This window comes from Cibotium barometz, chromosome 9, assembly GCF_041138505.1.
Source record: "Cibotium barometz isolate CiBa-2024 chromosome 9, ASM4113850v1, whole genome shotgun sequence".
Lineage (NCBI taxonomy): Eukaryota > Viridiplantae > Streptophyta > Polypodiopsida > Cyatheales > Cibotiaceae > Cibotium > Cibotium barometz.
The window spans coordinates 8202651-8222954 of record NC_141054.1 but is presented as its reverse complement, the minus strand read 5'-3'; the positions used below and the strand labels follow the sequence as shown (position 1 = coordinate 8222954).

General features: G+C 42.8%; 1 protein-coding gene across 2 annotated transcripts in view; it reads left to right on the top strand.

Annotated features, from left to right (window-relative positions):
• The window catches only part of LOC147635225 (wings apart-like protein 2), an 87707-nt gene extending 84142 nt beyond the window's left edge, over positions 1–3565 (top strand). For both annotated transcript variants that reach the window (XM_086802443.1, XM_086802442.1), the window contains exon 13: positions 2919–3565. In XM_086802443.1, coding sequence (XP_086658569.1) covers positions 2919–2996 — 78 coding nt within the window. In that variant the 3' untranslated portion in view covers positions 2997–3565. The remainder of the gene's footprint in view (positions 1–2918) is intronic.
• Positions 3566–20304: the final 16739 nt, after the last annotated feature.

The following is a 20304-nucleotide window of genomic DNA, read 5'->3' as shown; positions in this document are numbered from 1 at the left end:
CTCTAAGCAATGAGCATTTGCCACTGCTGCCCCCTCTTCTCCTCCTCCTCCTCCCCCCCCTCTTTGCCCTCCTTACCCTGATCTTCTCTTTTCTCTTTCTTCCCTCTACCATGTATATGTAAATTAAAATTTCACATATATATGTATATATTTCCAAAACTTGCGGTTTTGTAGGTGACGGACAAAACCTTTTGAAAAAAAACCTTCAAAACTCGAAACGTTTCAAAACTCAAAAACGTTTCTTGTGACTATGGTGCCACTTAGCTGCCTTGCTGCCTGGTGTCAGTGGCTGCTCCGCCCACTACTCCGCCATTTCCCCTATGCCAAAAGACTCGTCTAGGTTCTAATTAACAAAGCTCCAAATCAATTTTTTGATTTGGGCATCTCCACCTCCTCCGCCCTAGCAGCACCCATCCGCCGGCTACGCCACCATTGTAGTGCCTATTTTTCAAAGTGAATTTGTTTTTACCGTTTTTGAAAGCTAACGTAGATGTGTTTGCATTCTTCCGTGCTTTTCTACCCTTGGGCTGAAAATGCTTGTGGCCCATAAGCTTGTCACTTTGCGTACAGATCGAGGGGGGGAATATTTATCCAATGAGTTCACAACTTTTATGCAGTCTCGTGGAATATCTCATCAATATACTACATCTTATACTCCTTAGCAAAACGATGTTGCTGAGAGACGTAATCGTACTCTTATGGAGATGGCCAGGTGTATGCTCAAAAGCAAGGATTCGCCAAGTAGATTTTGGCTTGAGGTGGTCATGTGTGCCAACTATGTGCTGAAATGCTGATCTCATTAAAGCTTTGAAATCTATGATAGCTTATGAGCCTTGGAATGGTAGATTCCCAGTGATTACTCGTATGAGAGTCTTTGGTTGTCTGGCTTATGTGCATGTACCAGCCCAACAAAGACAAACTTGATGCAAAGGCCATTAAATGTATCTTCACAGGTTACAACAGTGAAAGCAAAGGGTATCGACTTTATGTGCCCGCTACAGGCAGATTCATCGTGTCTTGCGATGTTACCTTTGATGAGTTTGCATCTCAGCCATTGCTGTCATGTCAAAAACAGTCATCAATTGGACTAGATGATGTCTTTGATACATTGCTGCCTTTATTTAGGTCACATGCCGATGATGTAGAGGCCGCTTTGGCTCATTTACAGCCATGACATAATGCTGAAATTCTTGAAATTCAGCCACCCACCACTACTCAAATTGGTCTTGATGTGTCACATATTCATCAAGAGACCTTGGGTGATGCGTTGCCCTCAAAGGAGGCTAAGCATGGGCGTTGATGATGTCAATTCTTGGGCTTCTCAAACTATGTGCAATGTTGATAAAAATAACTTGTCTTCCTCAGGCTTAATGCTCCAAAACTTGCTTATAGGCGTCTCATCAACACATCTCCACGGTCCCAGTTCTAGCTCCTTGCTTCTGATCATTGGACTCCTGGTTCTCGCTAGAGATAGGAGATTTGCAGTAGTATTGTTGCGTGGCATATTTGGAGAGCTTGCCATAGCGATTCAATCGAGGGCACTCTCACCCCGAAGCAGAGTCCGTATAGCATGTGGCTCGATATCATTCATACCTTCCATGGACATTGGGGGAAGCTTCAGGGTGGTTCCGATCGCATGCGGAGCCACCTTGAGGCCTTCCTGCGGATTTGGCCTCATTGTCTTTTTCACATTGACAGTGTTGGTGAGGCCACCTGGCATTATAGACCACCTGTGATGAGGTAGCCTTCTCCTAGCAGCCAGCCCGGGGAGAAGAACACCCTTTCCCCCCCTTTTTTGATTATCGCTCCCCTCCATGGAGCTGAGTTGCCACGTGTATTGATTGCCTCCTTGCTCTATGCATCCATATCCATGAAGAAAACATTAATTTTGATGGTAAGTGTCAATGGGACATGTCACAGTGAGCTGTAGTGTCAACCAATGTTGTGCCACCAGTTCAAAAGTCATGCACGATATTAGCAATTTCTAGTCATAGGTGGATGATCGCAATTCTGCTCCAGATTTCAAAGGATTTTCGTTGACCATGCTGTTGTTGCACAGGACTGAGTCTCCATGGGCCTCAAAGGAGGCTAAGCACGGGCATTGATGATGTCAATTCTTGGGCTTCTTGAACTATGCGCAATGTTGAGAAAAATAACTGGTCTTCCTCAGGCTTAATGCTCCAAAACTTGTATTAGAGCATCAAAAAAGTAGTGAAATTCTTGCACATTGTTGGAAGCAGCCATCAAGAAAATTACATCCACTTTGCTTGGCTCATCATCAAACTATGTGCAATGTAGAGAAAAATAACTTGTCTTCCTCAGTCTTAATGCTCCAAAACTTGTATTAGAGCATCAAAAAAGCTGTGAAATTCTTGCACATCGTTGGAACCAGCCATCAAGAAAATGACATGCACTTTGCTTGGCTCATCATGACGTGAAGTTCTTTTCCCCCTTGAAAAAGAGCTCGTTGTTGGCATCTACTTTGATTGAGCCATATGCACAGCATCAAATAAAGGCAATATTCTCGAAAATTTCTTTTCCCTCTTTAGAAATATCTTGTTGTCCCTTATCAGCAGCATGACAATTGCCCTAATAATTTGTATCTGCTGTACACTAGCCTCCTAGGCATTGTTGATGAAAAGCTATGATAAATTGGCCAATAGGGATGTAAAAGTGGTCTGATTTGGATCTGCTGAGGGTTGTGGGGGCCATCTTCCCTCCTCCCACTTGATGGGCTGCCTACAAAATGTGCGTGACCATAATTGTTGATATCAAGTTCAAAAGATCTCAAATTATGTGTTTGGTCTGTATCTGTTCTGGTGCTTTGGCTATATGTTTTTTGTGATTGAATATAAAAAGCTGTACAGTTGGAAGCCCCCTCTAATCTGTATTCTATGGCTTTGCTTTTGTTTATGCAGGCTTTCCACCTCTCTCTTAACATGTTGTCTGCTGAGACTCATGAAACAGTTAGAGGGGTTATCGAATCTTGTAAATAGCTATGGTTCTTCCACACCTAGTCCTGTAGTATTTTTCTGTTCATGTCTAGAAAGTAGCTCTATTTACACCCACAGCTGTTCATTTGGTAATGAACATGGGAGATCAAACTAATTATTGTCAAAACTTAGAAGGATGCTGGCTCGGAGACACGCCAATTGGAGAAAAGAAACGTAAAGCTGAGTTCAGAGTGGAGGGTATTGTCTTCCAAGAAATTTCAAATGCAAAAGCTGGCCGATTGAGCTCAAGGTGAATACTAAGCAGTTGTCTGTCACCCATTTTCTGGTAACTCAAGTGCTTTGCAAGCTAGTTTACAGCCATGCAAGTGCATCTTCTTTATCAAAGGTGACTAACTATTGGAAGGTCGTGGTTGTTAATCGCTAACAATAGGATGGTTCAGCCTGATCGTCGTGTAGGAATGCAACATTATCAACCAAAGAACATGCCACAATTACTGTGGTTACACTTTGTAAAAATATCATCTCACACTACAATGCTATCCCAAGCTTCTTATTGCTGAGTCTGGTGTAACATGTATTATTCTTCTCAAAAAGAGTAACATTTTCTCCTATGTTAAGATCTACACTTTCCCCGTTGTTGAAGTATGGGATACTATCAAAAAGGTATAATGCAAGTATAGATTTATCCATAGTTGTCCATGGCTGTTTAGTGGCATCCATGGAGTCTTCATACAGGCACACACACATGTGCATGCACGTATGCACATGATTTCTATTAGTTTAAACAAGTGTATAGATTAATAAAACTGCTGAAAGGGGGTTAGAAGAATGTCAATATGGCAAGAATTGGGCCTTAACAGGGATCTGGTGGAGCTCGTCAGTGCACGGAGAATTGAGTTCTGCATAGGGTTTTTGTGGAGCTAGTCGCTGCAGTACGCCTGAGGATGCAGCGCCCAGGTATTGGTGCACATTGATCGGGTAGCTCTGTTAATTAAAAAATGGCCTTGAAAAGTGCCATTACTGAGATCACATTGACGGTCACTTTAATGAGGCCTTTTTGCGCAAGAGGTTGTGGGGGAAGGAAGGGCTCCCAAAATCTCTTTTGAAGACATTCTTTGGAGTTGAATTTACATAATTTGAGGGGCCTTCAAGGCTACGGCTGTACAAAATACCACCCTTGAAAATACATATGTATGGTGCTATCTTTTTCATCCTATTCATTATCACTTGAAGGAAGTTTTTAATAATTTTACACTATAGGTAGGTCCTTTCCAAGTAAATGAAATATGGAAAACATAAGTGAAATGATAAAAACTCTACTACTTACATTCTTGGTAACAAAATTAAGGATCTAGAGAGGGAAAAACAAGTTCTAAAATGAAGAAAGGTAAGAGCGTAGAGGGTCCAATTCACAATTTTTTTGAGACCTTGAATTGAAATCATTTTTATATGATCCAAGCGTGTTTCGTTGTTCTAAAACTTGGATTTGGTAATGTGATAAGTTACACAAACCCTACTTTCCCTCTAGGTCATGGTTTTCATGGTAGAGTAGTGACATGCGTTTCAATAAATTTTTTCCTTGTTGCCAGCATTCTTGATCCAAGTTCTATGTGCATAAATATATTTCTCTTCTTGTTGAGTGTGGTAGTAGTTTTTTTTAAGTGCTGAGTGGACAAAATGTAGAGGTTCCAATAGCCTTTTTTGGATAAACCTGAGCAAAACAAGATTGTGGAATCTCTTATGAAAATTGATTTATAGATACCATTATGGAGTTCTTTCCACACTTACCATTTTGTTTTTGGTCTCACCCAATTTGATAGGGCCCAAAAAGAACAAAAAAGTGAGTGTGAATATCAAAATGGTTGATACGTGATGATCACTATCCATTGCCCTGCACAAAACATGTGCTCAAGCGGGATGCAGGAAAGGAAGCCTATAGCTTCCTTGATGGGTTTTCTAGTTACAACCAAGTGCTGATCGACCCAAAAGATGAATATATAACAGCTTTTGTTATCGAATGGGGCACGTATGCATACCAAGTCATGCCATTTAGGTTGACCAATGCCCTAGGCACCTTCCATCGCCTAATGTACATAGCTTACATGGAGTATCTATGAAATTCCTTGAAGGCTTTATGGATGACCTTTGCATCGATTCTACAAGCAAAGCACATTTTTTGTGTATGAGAAAAGTGCTAAAGAGCTGTGTGCTCTACAAGATCTCTCTTAACCCTCAAAAATGTCAATTTTGGGTCCGACATGGAGTCATCCTATGACACATTGTCTTAGAACATGGTATCTCCTAGATGATAGCAAGGTGCGACTCATTCTTGACCTATCACTCCCTACTAACTTCAAGGGAGTCCAACATTTTATGGGGCATGTAGGTTATTATCAACGTTTCATCTTTATGTATGTGGACATAGCTCGTCCCCTTTATGGACTTGTGATTTTTGAATGGATAGAGGAGTGCCAAGCGTATGATACTCTCAAAAAAGCATGGAAAAGTGCTTCCATCTTGATATCCCAATTACCCTAATTGGGAAATCATATTTCATGTCCACATAGATGCCTCTGCCTTCGCAATTGGTTGTGTGCTGGCTCAACCTAAAAAACACAACAATTAAATGAAGCAGAACGAAATTATACCACCATGGAAAGAGAAGGGTTGGCCATGGTCTATACAGTTAAAAAGTTGTCATTAGCTTTTGGCGACCAAATTTCTTTTCTTCGTAGACCATTAAGTTCTTCTTTATCTGGTGAATAAACCTTGCACTAATGGGGTGAATCACCAGATGGCTTTTAATTCTACTAGAATTTGCTTTTACCATCATGGTATGTAAAGGATCCCAACATATTTTGGCCAACCATATGTCGCGCATTCCTAATGGAGAGCCACTGGTGGGTGTTGATGAGATGACTTGCCAGATGCTCCCCTGTTCCAACTATGCCCAATTCCCGAATGGGGAGAGGAAGTTGCACACTTCCTAGCTAATGGCCTATCCACCAAAACATCGATCAACAAGGATCGGGCAAGACGCCTCATCAAAAAATCCGCCCCCTATGATTACAGGGCATTACAAACAAGGGAAGGATGGAATAATGAGACGCGGTGTCTATGAGGACACATACGTCTCTATTTTTTGAAACAAGCCCACTTGAGAGTTGTAGGTGAACACTTCACACACTGCTCGAAAGATCCTTCTGGCAGGCTTATGGTGGCCGACCTTGTTTAGAGATGTGGCTGAATATGTCAAACGATGTGATGAATGCCAACGAACGATGATTCCACATAATAAGAACATGATGTCCCTTTACCCCGTCATGTTGTTTACAACCATTTGAGAAATGGGGCATCACTTTTGTGGGACTCATTCATGCGGTCGTGGAGCCAAGGACGGTACATCATAGAAAGTGGCCACGGACTACTGCACAAAATGGGTTGAAGCAAGAGTCACAAGAAAAGGTAATACAAGGTCCTCCCATCCAATAAAGCCTCCTCACAACAACAAGCTCTGTAGCACAACAAACCCTGCCAAAGGAGCCTACTAACACCCCTAACACTGCTAACACCACTATTGTCAGGGGCGAGTACAACACCCCCGTTCCACCCGAACCATTTATACTCATTGTTGGGTACCCAAGAAGATCCTTGCGCCCAAGGTTATTATGAGTGTGCTACCCACCTTATGGATTCCCCAGATCCAACCTTTCCCCTCAAACCTCGGCAATCCCAAAAGTTTTTACACATCGACATACTACCTGAACCATGCCAGCCTTTGCCAAGGCAACCCCAAGCCCACAAAATCAAGAAGAACATCCCACAAAGGACCTCAACATAGCAAAATGGTCACCAAAACCCACCTCGTCCTCACACCGCAACTACTTATAGGTGGGTACCTAAAAATCTTCTCACATCTCAAACGTTCTATGAAGGCAATTGACAAATCTGGCTACCACGACTGCTGATGTGCCACGTCCCTGACCGCACTGTAAGAATTTCAATGGAGGCCAAAGCTGGCTATTTTGCCACCACTAGCACTCTGTTGGGATAAGGGAAAAGGAAAGATCTAGGAGAAAGCCAAGGCCACGCCACCCCTACTCACTATCTCCACCAGTGATATCCCCTCAACCTTGGACACTCCACCTGCCCTTATTATCATACGACTCCCCCGTTACATCCCTACTTATGCTCTTCCCTCTCCAACCTCTCACTGCCAACAAGCAGCTCTCTCCCAAGAGGTAACCCGAATTCAAGCGGAGCTACCAACCTTGCCCAAACCTAATTAGACTATAATTCTCACTACCGTTGCCAATCAGGACACAGAAGTTAGTACAAAACCCATAATGGGGTACTGCTGACCACATAGTTCCAGGGTACAAAACCTATTCACACAGGGTGCCCAAAAAAAATCTCTCTAAGGGAAAGCGAATGGCTATTCACTCTTCAAGCCACGACCGTTCACTCAAGGGGATCCACTACTGTTCATTTGTAAAGCAATGCCACCCAATCTCCCCCACATCACCCTCCACCCCACCCACACTCCGACTCCCATCTAGGCTCCAATTCTCAACCACCACCCAACCCACCCCCCACGCTGGTGCCCACCAACACTCCCTCACAACCCCCCTCCCCATGCCAAACTCCTCATGGGCACCAGCTTCCCTTCTCCATCCTCTTCACCCGCCACACTACGCATCTTTCCCTCACCTCATACAACCCCTCCTCATGTTCCCTTGCCACCCCCTTTACCAACACCACCGTCACCCCCTTCCTCCCTCCCTCCATCTCGGATTGGGCCTGCCATTGCACCCTTAGGATGTCCCTTCTACATCGACACACCCATAGCCTCTCTTTGATGCCTCATTCAGCACCGCCCCCTCTACCTCCAGAACTCCTCCGCCTCATCAATGCTGACCCACCAACCTCCGTTCACCCACCCTGATGAAGGAGGTGAAATCCCACCCTAACCCCACAAGAGCACGAGGAAGTTAATCCCCCAATCAATCAATCCCCTTAACTAGCACAATCCCCTGATTTCGAGTAGTAGGCAATCCGCATCCTGCTAAGAGCTCCACAATAGGAACCACTCAAAGATAACGGATTGCATGGACATTTATGTCCTCCGGATCTACATCGAATGCCAAGCACGATGCATGGAAGTGCCAACACCTGCACTGCGACAATGCGGCTACAGTACATCTAGACCCACTCCGATGCTTAATCCCTTGCTATGGGCGAGGGACCGGTTTGGCGACAACCCTTTCTACTCAAGCCGCACATCTGGGTTGTGTACAACAACACACTCGACAATCTCTGCATCAACCCAACTTACCTCCCCATCTATCGTCTAGGACCACACCAAACAGAAAGAAAACCCTAAGCAATAGTTCAACTTCCCATTGTTCCCACCTCCTATGTCCCAAATGTATGCTTTCATAGAAATTATGATCAAGTGTCGGATCCCGGCATAGTCACCACAATCCGCTTCTTTAACCTTTTCCTCACCCTTTTGGCGGACTTTCCCTAGTGGTGCCATTACATGAAGGAGCCCAAGGCCTTGCCTTTGGACCTCAATAAGGCCCCGCTCTCAAGCAACCTTTTGGCTACTTTGAGTGCATCAAGTGGATGTCTCCAAAACTTTGAAGACATGATGGAGACCGCCTTCTGTATGAGCTACAAAGCCTTCCATCACGGTACGATTTTGTCCTCACATACTCCCTCTACTACCACTAAGTCTTCTTGCCAGTTTCGAGGATGTACTTGAATTAGGGAGGGGGGTATGCTAACCACAATGGTTAACATCATTTTAAGCGAGTTTCATTCTAATGTAAAACAATCGATGATTATGGGTTGGGAGTTGTTTACTTCATCCTGAGATGGTGCAATCTCGCCAGGATTTTTGAGTTGAAGGAGACCCTCTTTAGCATATCCTCCATAGGCATATGATCTATGGTATGGACGTGTGTTGGTATGGGTGGGAGGAGTTGCAGAGATTCTCTGATCATTTCTTCGGACCTGCTCTATGGTCCCATTAGCCTTGGTGACTATGCCCCTCTTGGTGGTTCTATCATATGTCTTTAGGAACCCTGCACATAGTTTTGTGTTGATTGTGTGCGGGAGGATCTCTGCCATCTTGCCCAAACCTACTTTCTCCAATTTTTTCTTGACATCTGCATCCTCTAATATCTTCAAACACTCTGGGTTGTGATACTGAAACATGTTTTTACCGAACGTGACCTATCCGAATGTCCTTTTGAATTAATGAAGAACTGTCTTTGCAAGTGGCCCAAGATAGGTGAGCTTGGTGCCGTGCGGTTCTCTCTTCCTCTTTGCAGCTAGTGATCCTGTGGTACTAGCCTGGGTGACGCAGCTAGGTTCCCCTCTACCTCTGGTTTTAGATGTAGCAGAGGAGGCCATCTGATGTGAAAACACATCAATCATTGTGACTGGTAGGAGCTCGTGGTTCTCCTTTTTTTGAAGTTAGTAATTTGCATGGGTGTATGATGGGAAGTGTGTTAATGTAGTGAGCAATAAAACAAGAAGGGATGTGTGTGAATAAAACCGTGAAGTAATAGACCGTGAAATGGTCAGGTGTGAAGGAGTGGTGCGTGAAAGATTAATTCATGAGGTGTTAACCCATGAAGGGTTAGCACGTGAAATGTTAGTTCGTGAAGCATTAGCACACGTGAAGGGCTTAAGCCATGAAAGGCTTATTCCATGAAGGGCTTAAGCCGTGAAAGGCTTAACCCATGAAGTAAAAGGCGTGAAAGCGCAGTCATTATTTTGTGAAAGTACAGGTGTTTACCCGCGTGAAGAGCAGGTGTGTTGGATTATTTGTGATGATGGGTAGTTCAGATGTGGGTAATGCAAACCTAGTGATTTCATTATATGTGCTTCAACTCGCGAGTTGCATTTGACTCCGTGAAATAGCAGACTGTTGCTATTTCATGGGTCATAACTATGTGCATTTATGATGAGGAGAGGAAAAGCACAAATGTCCTAACCGTGGTCTGCAAACTTAAAGCACAAAGGACTAGGCAAAAATCAAGATGAATGAATATAAGCTTTCACAGACTTAATCCATGTGTGCAAAGATGATTTTATGAAAATGATTTAGACCATTGTTTTCTTGATGTAAAGAATTCGAGTGTGAAGAGCTCCTACCTGGAAATCAATGGTTGCAAGCAATCAGGGAAGATGATGCAAACGACGCATGCAATGCAATAGACAATGCATGCGAGAAGATCACGAAGCAAACAAAGCAATGGAAAAATGACAAAAATGGGAAAGAAGATATATTTATGATCTAGCCGTCAGCGGCCCCCCGACGGCCATCTTAATTGGGTATGCCATGTGTCTACTTGTTATTTGTTTGGTATGCCATGTGTTTACTTGTTATTTGTTCGGTTTTTTACCATTTTATGACGTGAAGTGGCTTGAGTTGGTTCACGGCTTGAACCATTTTGAATTGTTTCATGGCGTGAAGAAGTAGTCCTAAGCGGTTCACAACGTGAAACAGTCTTGAGCGGTTCACGGTGTGAAACACTTTGAACCTTGATACATGCAAATATTTATACCCTATTGCGTTCTATATGCTCAATCATTCCAAGGCTATATGTTATACATTCTGAGGAAGAGTAGAAGTGTGCACGTGAAACGGATGAGCATTTTTACCGACATGAAAAGCATACCCTTTTACCTTGTATCACCTAGTTGTTGGAGCTGGGTAGCCTTCATCATCCTCCTTCATTCTTTTAGTGCCACGGGAACCAATGTTGTACTTTGGAGCCTATGGGAATGTGTTGTTGCAATCACCGCATAAAATCCGGGTGAGAACTTTTAATTTTCCCTCCATACAGTGGAGGAGTACATCCACTGAGTCCTGTTGGTGAACCTGTTTTGATTCTTGTTATTGTGAGTGCACGTCTTTCTTACTTTGCACCACGGCTTGGTTCAACTTCTCCTTCTTGGTGGGTGAAATTGGCAGTGTTGCTTTCCTTTTATTACTTTGGTTGAACTTGCTTCTTTTTCCAGAGATCGGTGCTTCCTTAGTACTTGATTTAGTTGGAGCTTTGTCTTGTCAGTGCTTATGGTACTCTTCTATTATTTTGGAAGCACTTGTAGAAATGGGTTTTGAATTTGTTTTTGGTACCCATACCATTTTGTTTCCTTTGATAATAGCCATGTGCCACTAGTAACTACTTTTGGACCCATTGTTGAATGCTGAGTTGTGTGCGGGCTTGCCTGTTATACAGCTTCCTGTCCCTGTTTGGCTTTTCTTATCTCTTGCTTGTAGCATGTATGTTTTGCTTTGCTACCCATGAGGCTTTGTTACCCATGTATGTTTTGCTTCGCTACCCATGTATGTTTTGCTTTGCTACCCATGAGGCTTTGTTTGTTCCATAGTATCCTTGTGCTTGAAGCTGGGCCTTGGAAACCCATTATTTTTTGCTTGGATACGTTTGTTGCCTTTGCTTTGATTCTCTTGAAGCAGGAAGACCTTTCGATGAGGATGCTTGTTCTATTATGTCTTTTGTTTTTCGTGGCATTGGAAATTCCATGTTGCATGCTTCCCCTTATTTGATGGACTCCATAAGGGCACGGTGATGGTGTCTTTGCCATCATTGAGTTGCACTTCTCATTTTGCCCATGTGGCAGGTGCTGGCGCAAATCCATGTTCATCCACGAAGCATTTCCTCTTCCATTGTCGCTGTTGTAGGCATAACAAATACATTCTCGACCAAGGGATTATTTTCGACAGAGATGTTTACATTCAAAAGTCCTATTGCATGTGTGATAGATGGATGCACACTTCGAACCTCAACATTAGTTTCCGCTAAGGGAGATTTGTTTAAATTTACCCATGTCTCATAAAATCAAGTTATGACTTGACCCTATATCAATGAGTGTGATGCTTGTCGTGTGGATCTCCCTTGTAGACACCCTTACATTGAGCCGTGTAGGTTCAATATCCAAGTCATTCTTGTCAAGAAGAGTGAGTGAAGCCATATTTACATGTAGCGTTCTCCCTTGGAGTCTTTGTTTTGCTTTGGCTTCCCTCACCTTGGCTTCCTCTTGAGCTTGTTTGATCTTTTCCATGACTAGCTCTTTTTTTGGTTTTAGGAGATGCTCTTGTGTGAGCATTTCCTAGGTTAGGGGTTCATAATATTTCTTGAGTTTACTCCCATTGATGTACCCTTCCATTTCTATCCCTTTGATAGTTTCGATTCAGACTGATCCTTGAGGAGTGATTTTGGACACTCTAAAAGGCTCTAACCCTCTGTATTTGAGTTTCTTTTTCTTGGTGCTTCCCACACCATACATGAGGATGAGATCCCCCATTTACACTTCTTTTTGTTTCAAGTTATGGTCAAACTAGTGTTTCCTTTGTAGTTTTTTGACCATAAGTCCATGCGAGGCTATCAACCGGGTTTTATTGGGTTTTTCCAAGTCAGGTTGCATTTTCATTGAGCCTTTCTTGTATGGCAATTTGCAGGTTGGGAACTAAAAATTCCATAGGCATTACCGCATCAATGCCATAAGCTAGGCAAAAGGGAGTGTATCCTATCACTACCTTATATGATGTATGATAGGCCCATAGTGCTGCAATCAGCTTATGTTCCCAATATCTGTGCGACTTGCTTCTAAAGTTTTAGTCAATATAGCACACAAGATCTTGTTTGTTCTCTCTACTTGGCCATTTGTCTTTGGATAATAAGGTGATGATTTGCAGTGTACTACAAGGAATCCTGTAAGTGTTCAATCACCTCATTGATGAAATGTGAACCTCGATCATTGACTAATTCAAGTGGGCAGTCAAATTTTGCAAATGATATGTTTATATAGGAACTTGGTCGTATTTAGAGCATCGGCTCGAAATAGAGGCTCTCGCCTTTTCCCACTTAGTGAAATAATCTATAGAAACGATTACATAATGTGCTTGGACAGATGCGCTGCTCGACTAATGGGTTCAACAAAATTGATTCTCCATTTTTCAAAGGGTTGTCGCACAATCACAGGGGTGAGTGGCTTCTTTTCCTTTTGTGGTGGAATAGCAAATCATTGGTACTCCTCGTATCTCTTTGCAAATTCTATGGCATCCCCGAATAATGTAGGCCACCACAGTCCTGCTTGAAGCACCTTGCAAGCTGTAACTTCTCTCGCAAAATGGTCTCTGGCTATTCATGCGTGTGCTTCTTCTAAGATAGTGATAAACTCAGCTTCTCACATGCATCTCATGAGGATATCGTCCTTGCCTCTAGCTTATTTAATTCTCCAACAATCAAATGATAAGGTGCGGCCAGCTTAATAAGCCGATGCATTTTATCCTTGTTCAAAGGTCAATCTTGCAGAAAACCATGAGCTAGATAGTCAGATATTTCCTCACTCCACTCAGGTACCATGTCAAGTTTGAACAGACAAGCATCTGGAAGGTCATTGTCGATGCCTGTTTTACAGGTTCTCCGTTAGGAATACCAGACATATGGTCCGCTAAAACATGTTGTGTTCCTTTTCTAACCGCCGTGATCGTAAAGTCGAATTCCAAGAGTAAAAGCAACCATCGCATGATTCTTTCTATGGTGCAAGGCTTATTCATCGGATATAACAGGGCCTGATGGTCCACAAAGAATACAAATTTGTTGCCCAATAGGTAATGTCTGTATTTCTTTACAACATAAACCATGGCCAACCCTTCACGCTCCGTGGTGGTGTAGTTTATCTCTGCATCATTCAGTTGATGACTGGCAAAGCAAATTGGTTAATCCAATTTGAATTCCCTAGGTTTTGCCAATACGTATCCTATAGCAAAGTTTGATTCATCAATGTGCATGTGGAATATCCCAGTTGGGTGGTCTCAAGATTGGTGCATGAGCCAGTGCATTCTTCAACTTGTTATAGGCCTATTGGCATTCCTCACTCCATTCAAAGACAATGAGTAGTTTATACAATGGCCTGGAATATGATGAAGTGTTGATAATACCCAATGTGTTCCATAAACCACCATACTCCTTTGTAGTTGGTTGGTGTGGGGGTAATTCGAAGATCAATTTTACCTTTCTCTCACTAGTGGAAATGCCATTTTTAGACACAATGTGCCCTAAGATTACACCGTGCTTAACCTAGAATTCACACATCCCTAGCCCGGTTAGTGTTGAAATATGCAAGTGAATGGGTGTGTGCGGGAACAAGCCCTTAACAAGAGACTTTAAAAGGGAGTCTATATTTGAGTGGGTAGCAGTGAAAAGGTGAGAGGTATCTACTGATGAGAGAATCAAGGGTAGCATAAGTGAATATAGGGGTGTGGAAAGATTCTAGGAAAAGATGCCCCTCGATATGGGGGGTGGCACAAATCAAGGAGAAATCAGTGCGATTAGATGCTTGGCATCTTGTGGATGTACAGCCTATAAATTGAGGCATTGGCCTAATGAGAGATTACTGGTTTTTGAGTATCCATGCCTACATTATCCTATTAACTTAATTGCTCATTGATCTCATCTTGAACATCATCTGATGTTGATCCTTGCATTTGATACACCATAGCTCATCACTTTGCTTGCATTTCAACTATTAGTCCTTAACTTGGCTTCATATTGCATTGACACTCCTCAACCAAGGCTTTAGCTTCTTCTAGCTTTCTTATTTCTTCTTTAGCATTTGGATATTCTCCAATCTCCTTAGGGGTCGCTGGTCTCTCTCTTGCAAATTCTTGGGTCTACCCATCCTAGGGGTTCTCTTCCACAGAAGAAGACGGAAGTTTGCTCCAACATCGCCTCAGGAGGTTTAGAGGTTCAAGAACGATGGAGATGGTGTGTGAAGGATTCCACAGACAAGTCAATGGTGACTCAGGTTTTTCGAGCAAATCTATCTCAGCATTTGCCATGTAGTTCTTGCAATAAAGAAATCTTTGGCTCAAAGGATTCAACTCCTGTAGTCGGCCTCAATCCTGGCAGAAAAAGTCAGTAATAAGGGGGCAGTGGTTTCAATGGAGGAGGATCAACAGAGGAGTCGAAAGGTTGCCAGGTGTACCACCCAACAATAGTTTAACAGAGGGGAATATCACGTGCACACCCAGAAGGTGTACAAGTGACATGGCATATCAGAGCATTTATAAGCATTTAGCAGATAATATTCAGAAACATCAAGTATTATTAAGGGCATTTACAGCATGTGTAGCATGAGTTTGGGACTAAGCTCCCACAGCAGCACAAAGCATGTAATAGCATTTAATAGCATTCATTAAATCAATTCAGGGCCTATTATGACCAGCGTGTTGGATTATATAATCTCCAGAGGGTCTACATCACCTTTTTCATGCTTGTATTGGCCATTTATGAGGCCCTGCATTGGCATATCTTAGCAGAGATTTTTCAGCATTTTTTCTACCATTTTTTAGAATTTTAAACATTTTTGTAGCATTTTATGCTACTGCCATGCTATCGGCTTGCTAGCTGGCCGACCATGCTGTTGGCTTGCTATAGCTGGCCGACCAGCATCCTTGGGGAATATATAAGGGCTAACGTAATGACTCAATGGTGTTTGAGGGATATACGATATAATCGACATCCCTCAAACACCTTCCTTAAGCAAGCCAAGTGCTCAGCCCAGCATGAGTTATGATGAAATTCAATATATGTGCTCAATTTCATGATGAAATCCACAGCAATGAGTTTATCAATTTCCTCCTTTACAATTTTCACATATTTTGGATTCATCTGAAATATGTTATCAATTTCCTCCTTTACAATTTTTGTATAATTTTGGATTCATCTTATATGATTTTTACCTAGATGATCTTGATCCTTCCATGATCAGAATAGTGTGTTGGACCACCTCGGGTGGTACACCCTTTATTTCCATGTATTTCGAAGCAAAAAAGTCCTTGAATTCTTTTGAGAGAGCTATGAGTTCTTCTTCTTCATCCGTAATTAAGTCTTTAGCAATGTAGATAGGTTTGGTGTCCTCTCCTAGCTCTGCAATATCAACCTCCTTAACTTCATCTAGGCCGTCATAACACGTGGATCGACCATCTTCCTTTACTCTTTTTGTCATCAATTGGACCACCTTTCGTTCATCAATGGTGTATGTTTTGAAATGGTCTGACACACTGAGAGTAGGTCTGGCTTGTCGTTCTCCTCATCCTTTGTCTGAGCCATCACCTTCTTTGCCTCGCGCTCGACTTCAACTAGAGCTTTATTTCATTTTCTACATCTTGTCTTAGTGACTTTAGGCATTTCCAGCTCTTGTGGCATAACCTCTTTCTCTCTTCTAGGATTATCTTACTGAACTCCTCACCCCAGTTCTTAGAAAACTCTTTGTGCACCTTAGTGACTTTGAGATATCTTAGCCATTGGGCATCTGCTCTACGGGTTTACTTTGTTAATAGGGTATTTTGTCAACGATATACCTATTTTGTTTTCACCATCTCCTGAGGTGTTGTTGGGTGCTGTTGTTGCGGCCTTGTAAGTCATACCCTTCTGTTTTGGAGGCTTCATCCTCTGTTTCCTCTTCTCTTGGTTGCACATCTACCATACGCACTGAGGTGGTAGGAATGTTTCTCAATTCAACGTATTGGATTCCTCTAAGGGGAAACGCATCTATAGTGGTGGTGGCAAGCACGTGCATCCACTTGATACATAAATTGCGGCCTCTTTTCCTCAACTAGTTGTGGCAGACTTGTAAGGATGTGGTTTGCTCTGTGGTGGTGACTGAATCATTTCCAAACAATTGCCCTTCCATGGGATGTGCCTTCCACATATGTAGATCAATTTTTAGAATCTGCGAATCCTTTCGGACATAAGCCTGATCTAACGCCCAATCATGCACCAATTTGGCTTCCCTCATGAAAGGTCTTCCTAATATAATGTCATATGAATCCGGTTGGTGCAAAAAGTCTATTATAACAAATGTATGATGGTAGCAAAACAAAAAGACCTTAAGCTTAACGTTTTTCAACAGCCCTATTAGTCTTGAGGATGTTCCATCTGCCATCTTGATGATTAGATCAGCTCTTTCCATTCTAGTTTTCCCCAGTTTTCCCATCATCATTTGGTAATAATGCTCACACCCACACCTCCATCCAGGATAGCTAGTGCTTAGTACCCGTTGTAGTGGATTGGAATTGTGGCATTCGTACTATCATTCTCATCATATCGGCCTAATTGGTTGACAACTATTTTGAGGAATCTGGGTGTTCCTTCTTCCTTGTGCACTAGGTTTTTCTCTGTTATAGGTGATTGGCTACCCTCTGTAGTGGACATTGGGTTCAATCTTCCTTCTACCCAGTCCTTGACATCTGCTCATAATGCTAGCGTGTTGCATAACGGGGTCCTAGTGGCATTTTGACAATTGTGGACAGTATGGCTGCAAGACTGCCTATGTCTCTAGGTTCCCTAGCAAGTGAGGGTTCCTTACACGTGTTTGTCGCGTATTCAATCCTAGGGAATTAATGGATTGACAAATCTTGATCTTCTTCCTTAAACATTCTTGCCATGAGGTCACTTTGAGTCGCTTCCTCGGACTCTTCTGGGATTGGAGTTGGCACGTCCAATCTCCTTTCTTTTAATAGCTCATTTCTTGGATACACTATATCCCTAGTCGGATTAGTCCTTAAATTGGCTTCATGATTGCGTTGACACTCCTCAGGGCTTTAGCTTCTTCTAGATTTCTTATTTCTTCTTTATCATTTGGATATTCTCCAGCCCCCTTAGGGGTCACTAGTCTCTCTCTTGCAAATTCTTGGGTCTGCCCATCCTGTTTCCGCTCTTGGTCACCTTCTTTCCTTGATTGGGTGGATCCGGTGTGTCTATGGTATCTTCTTCGGATCCATCTTGGATTGTGACCATGGTATCCCCCTTGCCCACTTTTTTCACTCTTCTTCTCCTCCCAGTCTTAGAGGTTGTAACACTTGCTAGGTTTTTCTCTTTGTCCACTTGTCTCGCTTGCGCTCGTGTCAAAACATTAACTGACGTGATATTCCCAAGCTACACACTTATAGTCCTGATAGTGGCATGCTTAGAAGTAGAAGCGGAACTACCGGTGCGCGATATGGGAAGTCTTTGATGAAATGATCAATAGCACACTTCACACATGAAAGTGTAGGCATTACGTTGGTCTGAGCTGCGATTGGCTGAGCTTGGCCAGCATTAGCCACATTCTTAAGAGGACACTCCGCTACTTGAAGAGGTCCTATGTCTTTTCCTTTCCATTGTACCATTGTTTGAAACACTGGTACTGGCGTGTTGTTCTGTAAGACTTAATACTCTAGTTTGTTCTCCGTGGGCTCCTTATAGTAGTCATTATTGACTTCTACCTCGCGCATGATTTCTCCCTCATCCAAGGGCTCCTTAATCAAATCTTGGTTGATTTTAGCTTGTGGTGGCTATGGGGGTAGAACAGGTGGCGGCAAAGGTGACATGTCCTGCATTCGACATTCGGAATATCCCTCTGGGTAGTTAGATATTTGGTTGCCTTGCCACATTGGTTTGTATTGGTGATGATGGGTGGCAAGGCTAGCAGCACTCTGGGTGCAAGCAGTTGTGCTAAGGGTTAGACCCTCAGATATCTACACATGGCAATGTCATGGTTTCCCAATCTCTAAGATAGTGAGCGCAATAGAGTAATTGCCTTAATCTTAAGTGAGGGAATTCAATGCTCGTATGATCCTGTCTGCAAATTGAGCACCAAATTAATTTTCTCCGGGTGTAGAGATGAGAATTTCCTGATAATTCTCTCCCATCACTGACCCTTAATTTCTCTAAGACGGCATTACTGAGTTCTTCCACTGTCATATTGCCAACTTGCTTGTTCTTGGTTTCCTGTGTCGTCCTGATGACTTGAGACTCGTGATGTTGCCACTATTGAAGCTGCCTTGGCATTTTCAGGTCATGGCAACTTAAGCATATTGTCCTCATATTCAGTTGCCATCTTACAGGAGGTATCTAGAATAGCTGGTCAGGCTAATACTAGACAATCATGCATTTTATGATCTCGAACTCCTCTTTGGAAGCAAGACAATAATTGATCATCACTTAACCTTGCCCTCAACTTAAGCATATTGTCCTCATATTCAGTTGCCATCTTATAGGAGGTATCTAGAGTTGCCATCTTACAGGAGGTATCTAGAGTAGCTGGTCAGGCTAATACTAGACAATCATGCATTTTATGATCTCGAACTCCTCTTTGGAAGCAAGACAATAATTGATCATCACTTAACCTTGCCCTCAACTTGCATCTTGAATTTAAGTGCTTGAGCCAAGAAACATAATCCCAAATGGACTCATTTTCCTTTTGCTTGATATTGTGGAGATGAGCCACCACAGAACTCCATCTGTTACCACTTCCAGCAAATCTCGGTATGAAAACATTTTCAAGTCGAGTGAAATTGACTTTATCCTTAGGTTTTAGTGTTCGATACCATCGTTGAGACTTCCCTTCTAAGGTCAGGAAAAAAGCATGGTACTAGCGTGTTGTTCTGTAAGACTTAATACTCTGGTTTGATCTCCGTGGGCTCCTTATAGTAGTCATTATTGACTTCTACCTCGTGCATGATTTCTCCCTCATCCAAGGGCTCCTCAATCAAATCTTGGTTGATTTTAGCTTGTGGTGGCTATGGGGGTAGAACATATGGCGGCAAAGGTGACATGTTCAGAATTCGGAACATCCCTCTGGGTAGTTAGATATTTGGCTACCCTGCCACATTGGTTTGTACTGGTGTGATGTTGGCCAAGGCTAACAGTACTCTAGGTGCTGGCAGTTATGCTAAGGGCTAGACCCTCGGATATCTGCACATGGCAATGTCATGGTTTCCCAATCTCTAACAGTGAGCGTAATAGAGTAATTGCCTTTCCCTGCCACATTGGTTTGTACTGGTGTGATGTTGGCCAAGGCTAACAGTACTCTGGGTGCTGGCAGTTATGCTAAGGGCTAGACCCTCGGATATCTGCACATGGCAATGTCATGGTTTCCCAATCTCTAACAGTGAGCATAATAGAGTAATTGCCTTAGTCTTAAGTAAGGCTATTCGGTGCTCGTATGATTCTGTTTGCAAATTGAGCACCAAATCAATTCTCTTTGCGGGGGGGAGGGGGGGTAGAGATGAGAATTTCCTGATACTTCTCTCCCATCCTTGACCCTTAATTCCTCTAAGCTGGCATTACTGAGTTCTTCCACTGTCATATTGCCACCTTGCTTGTTCTTGGTTCTTGTGTCCTGATGATGATTGAAGACTCTTGATGTTGCCACTACTTAAGCTACTTTTGCATCTTCTGGCTATGGCAACTCAAGCATATTGTCCTCATATTCAATTGCGAGCTTACACCAGGTATCTAGAGTAGCTGGTCGGGCTAAT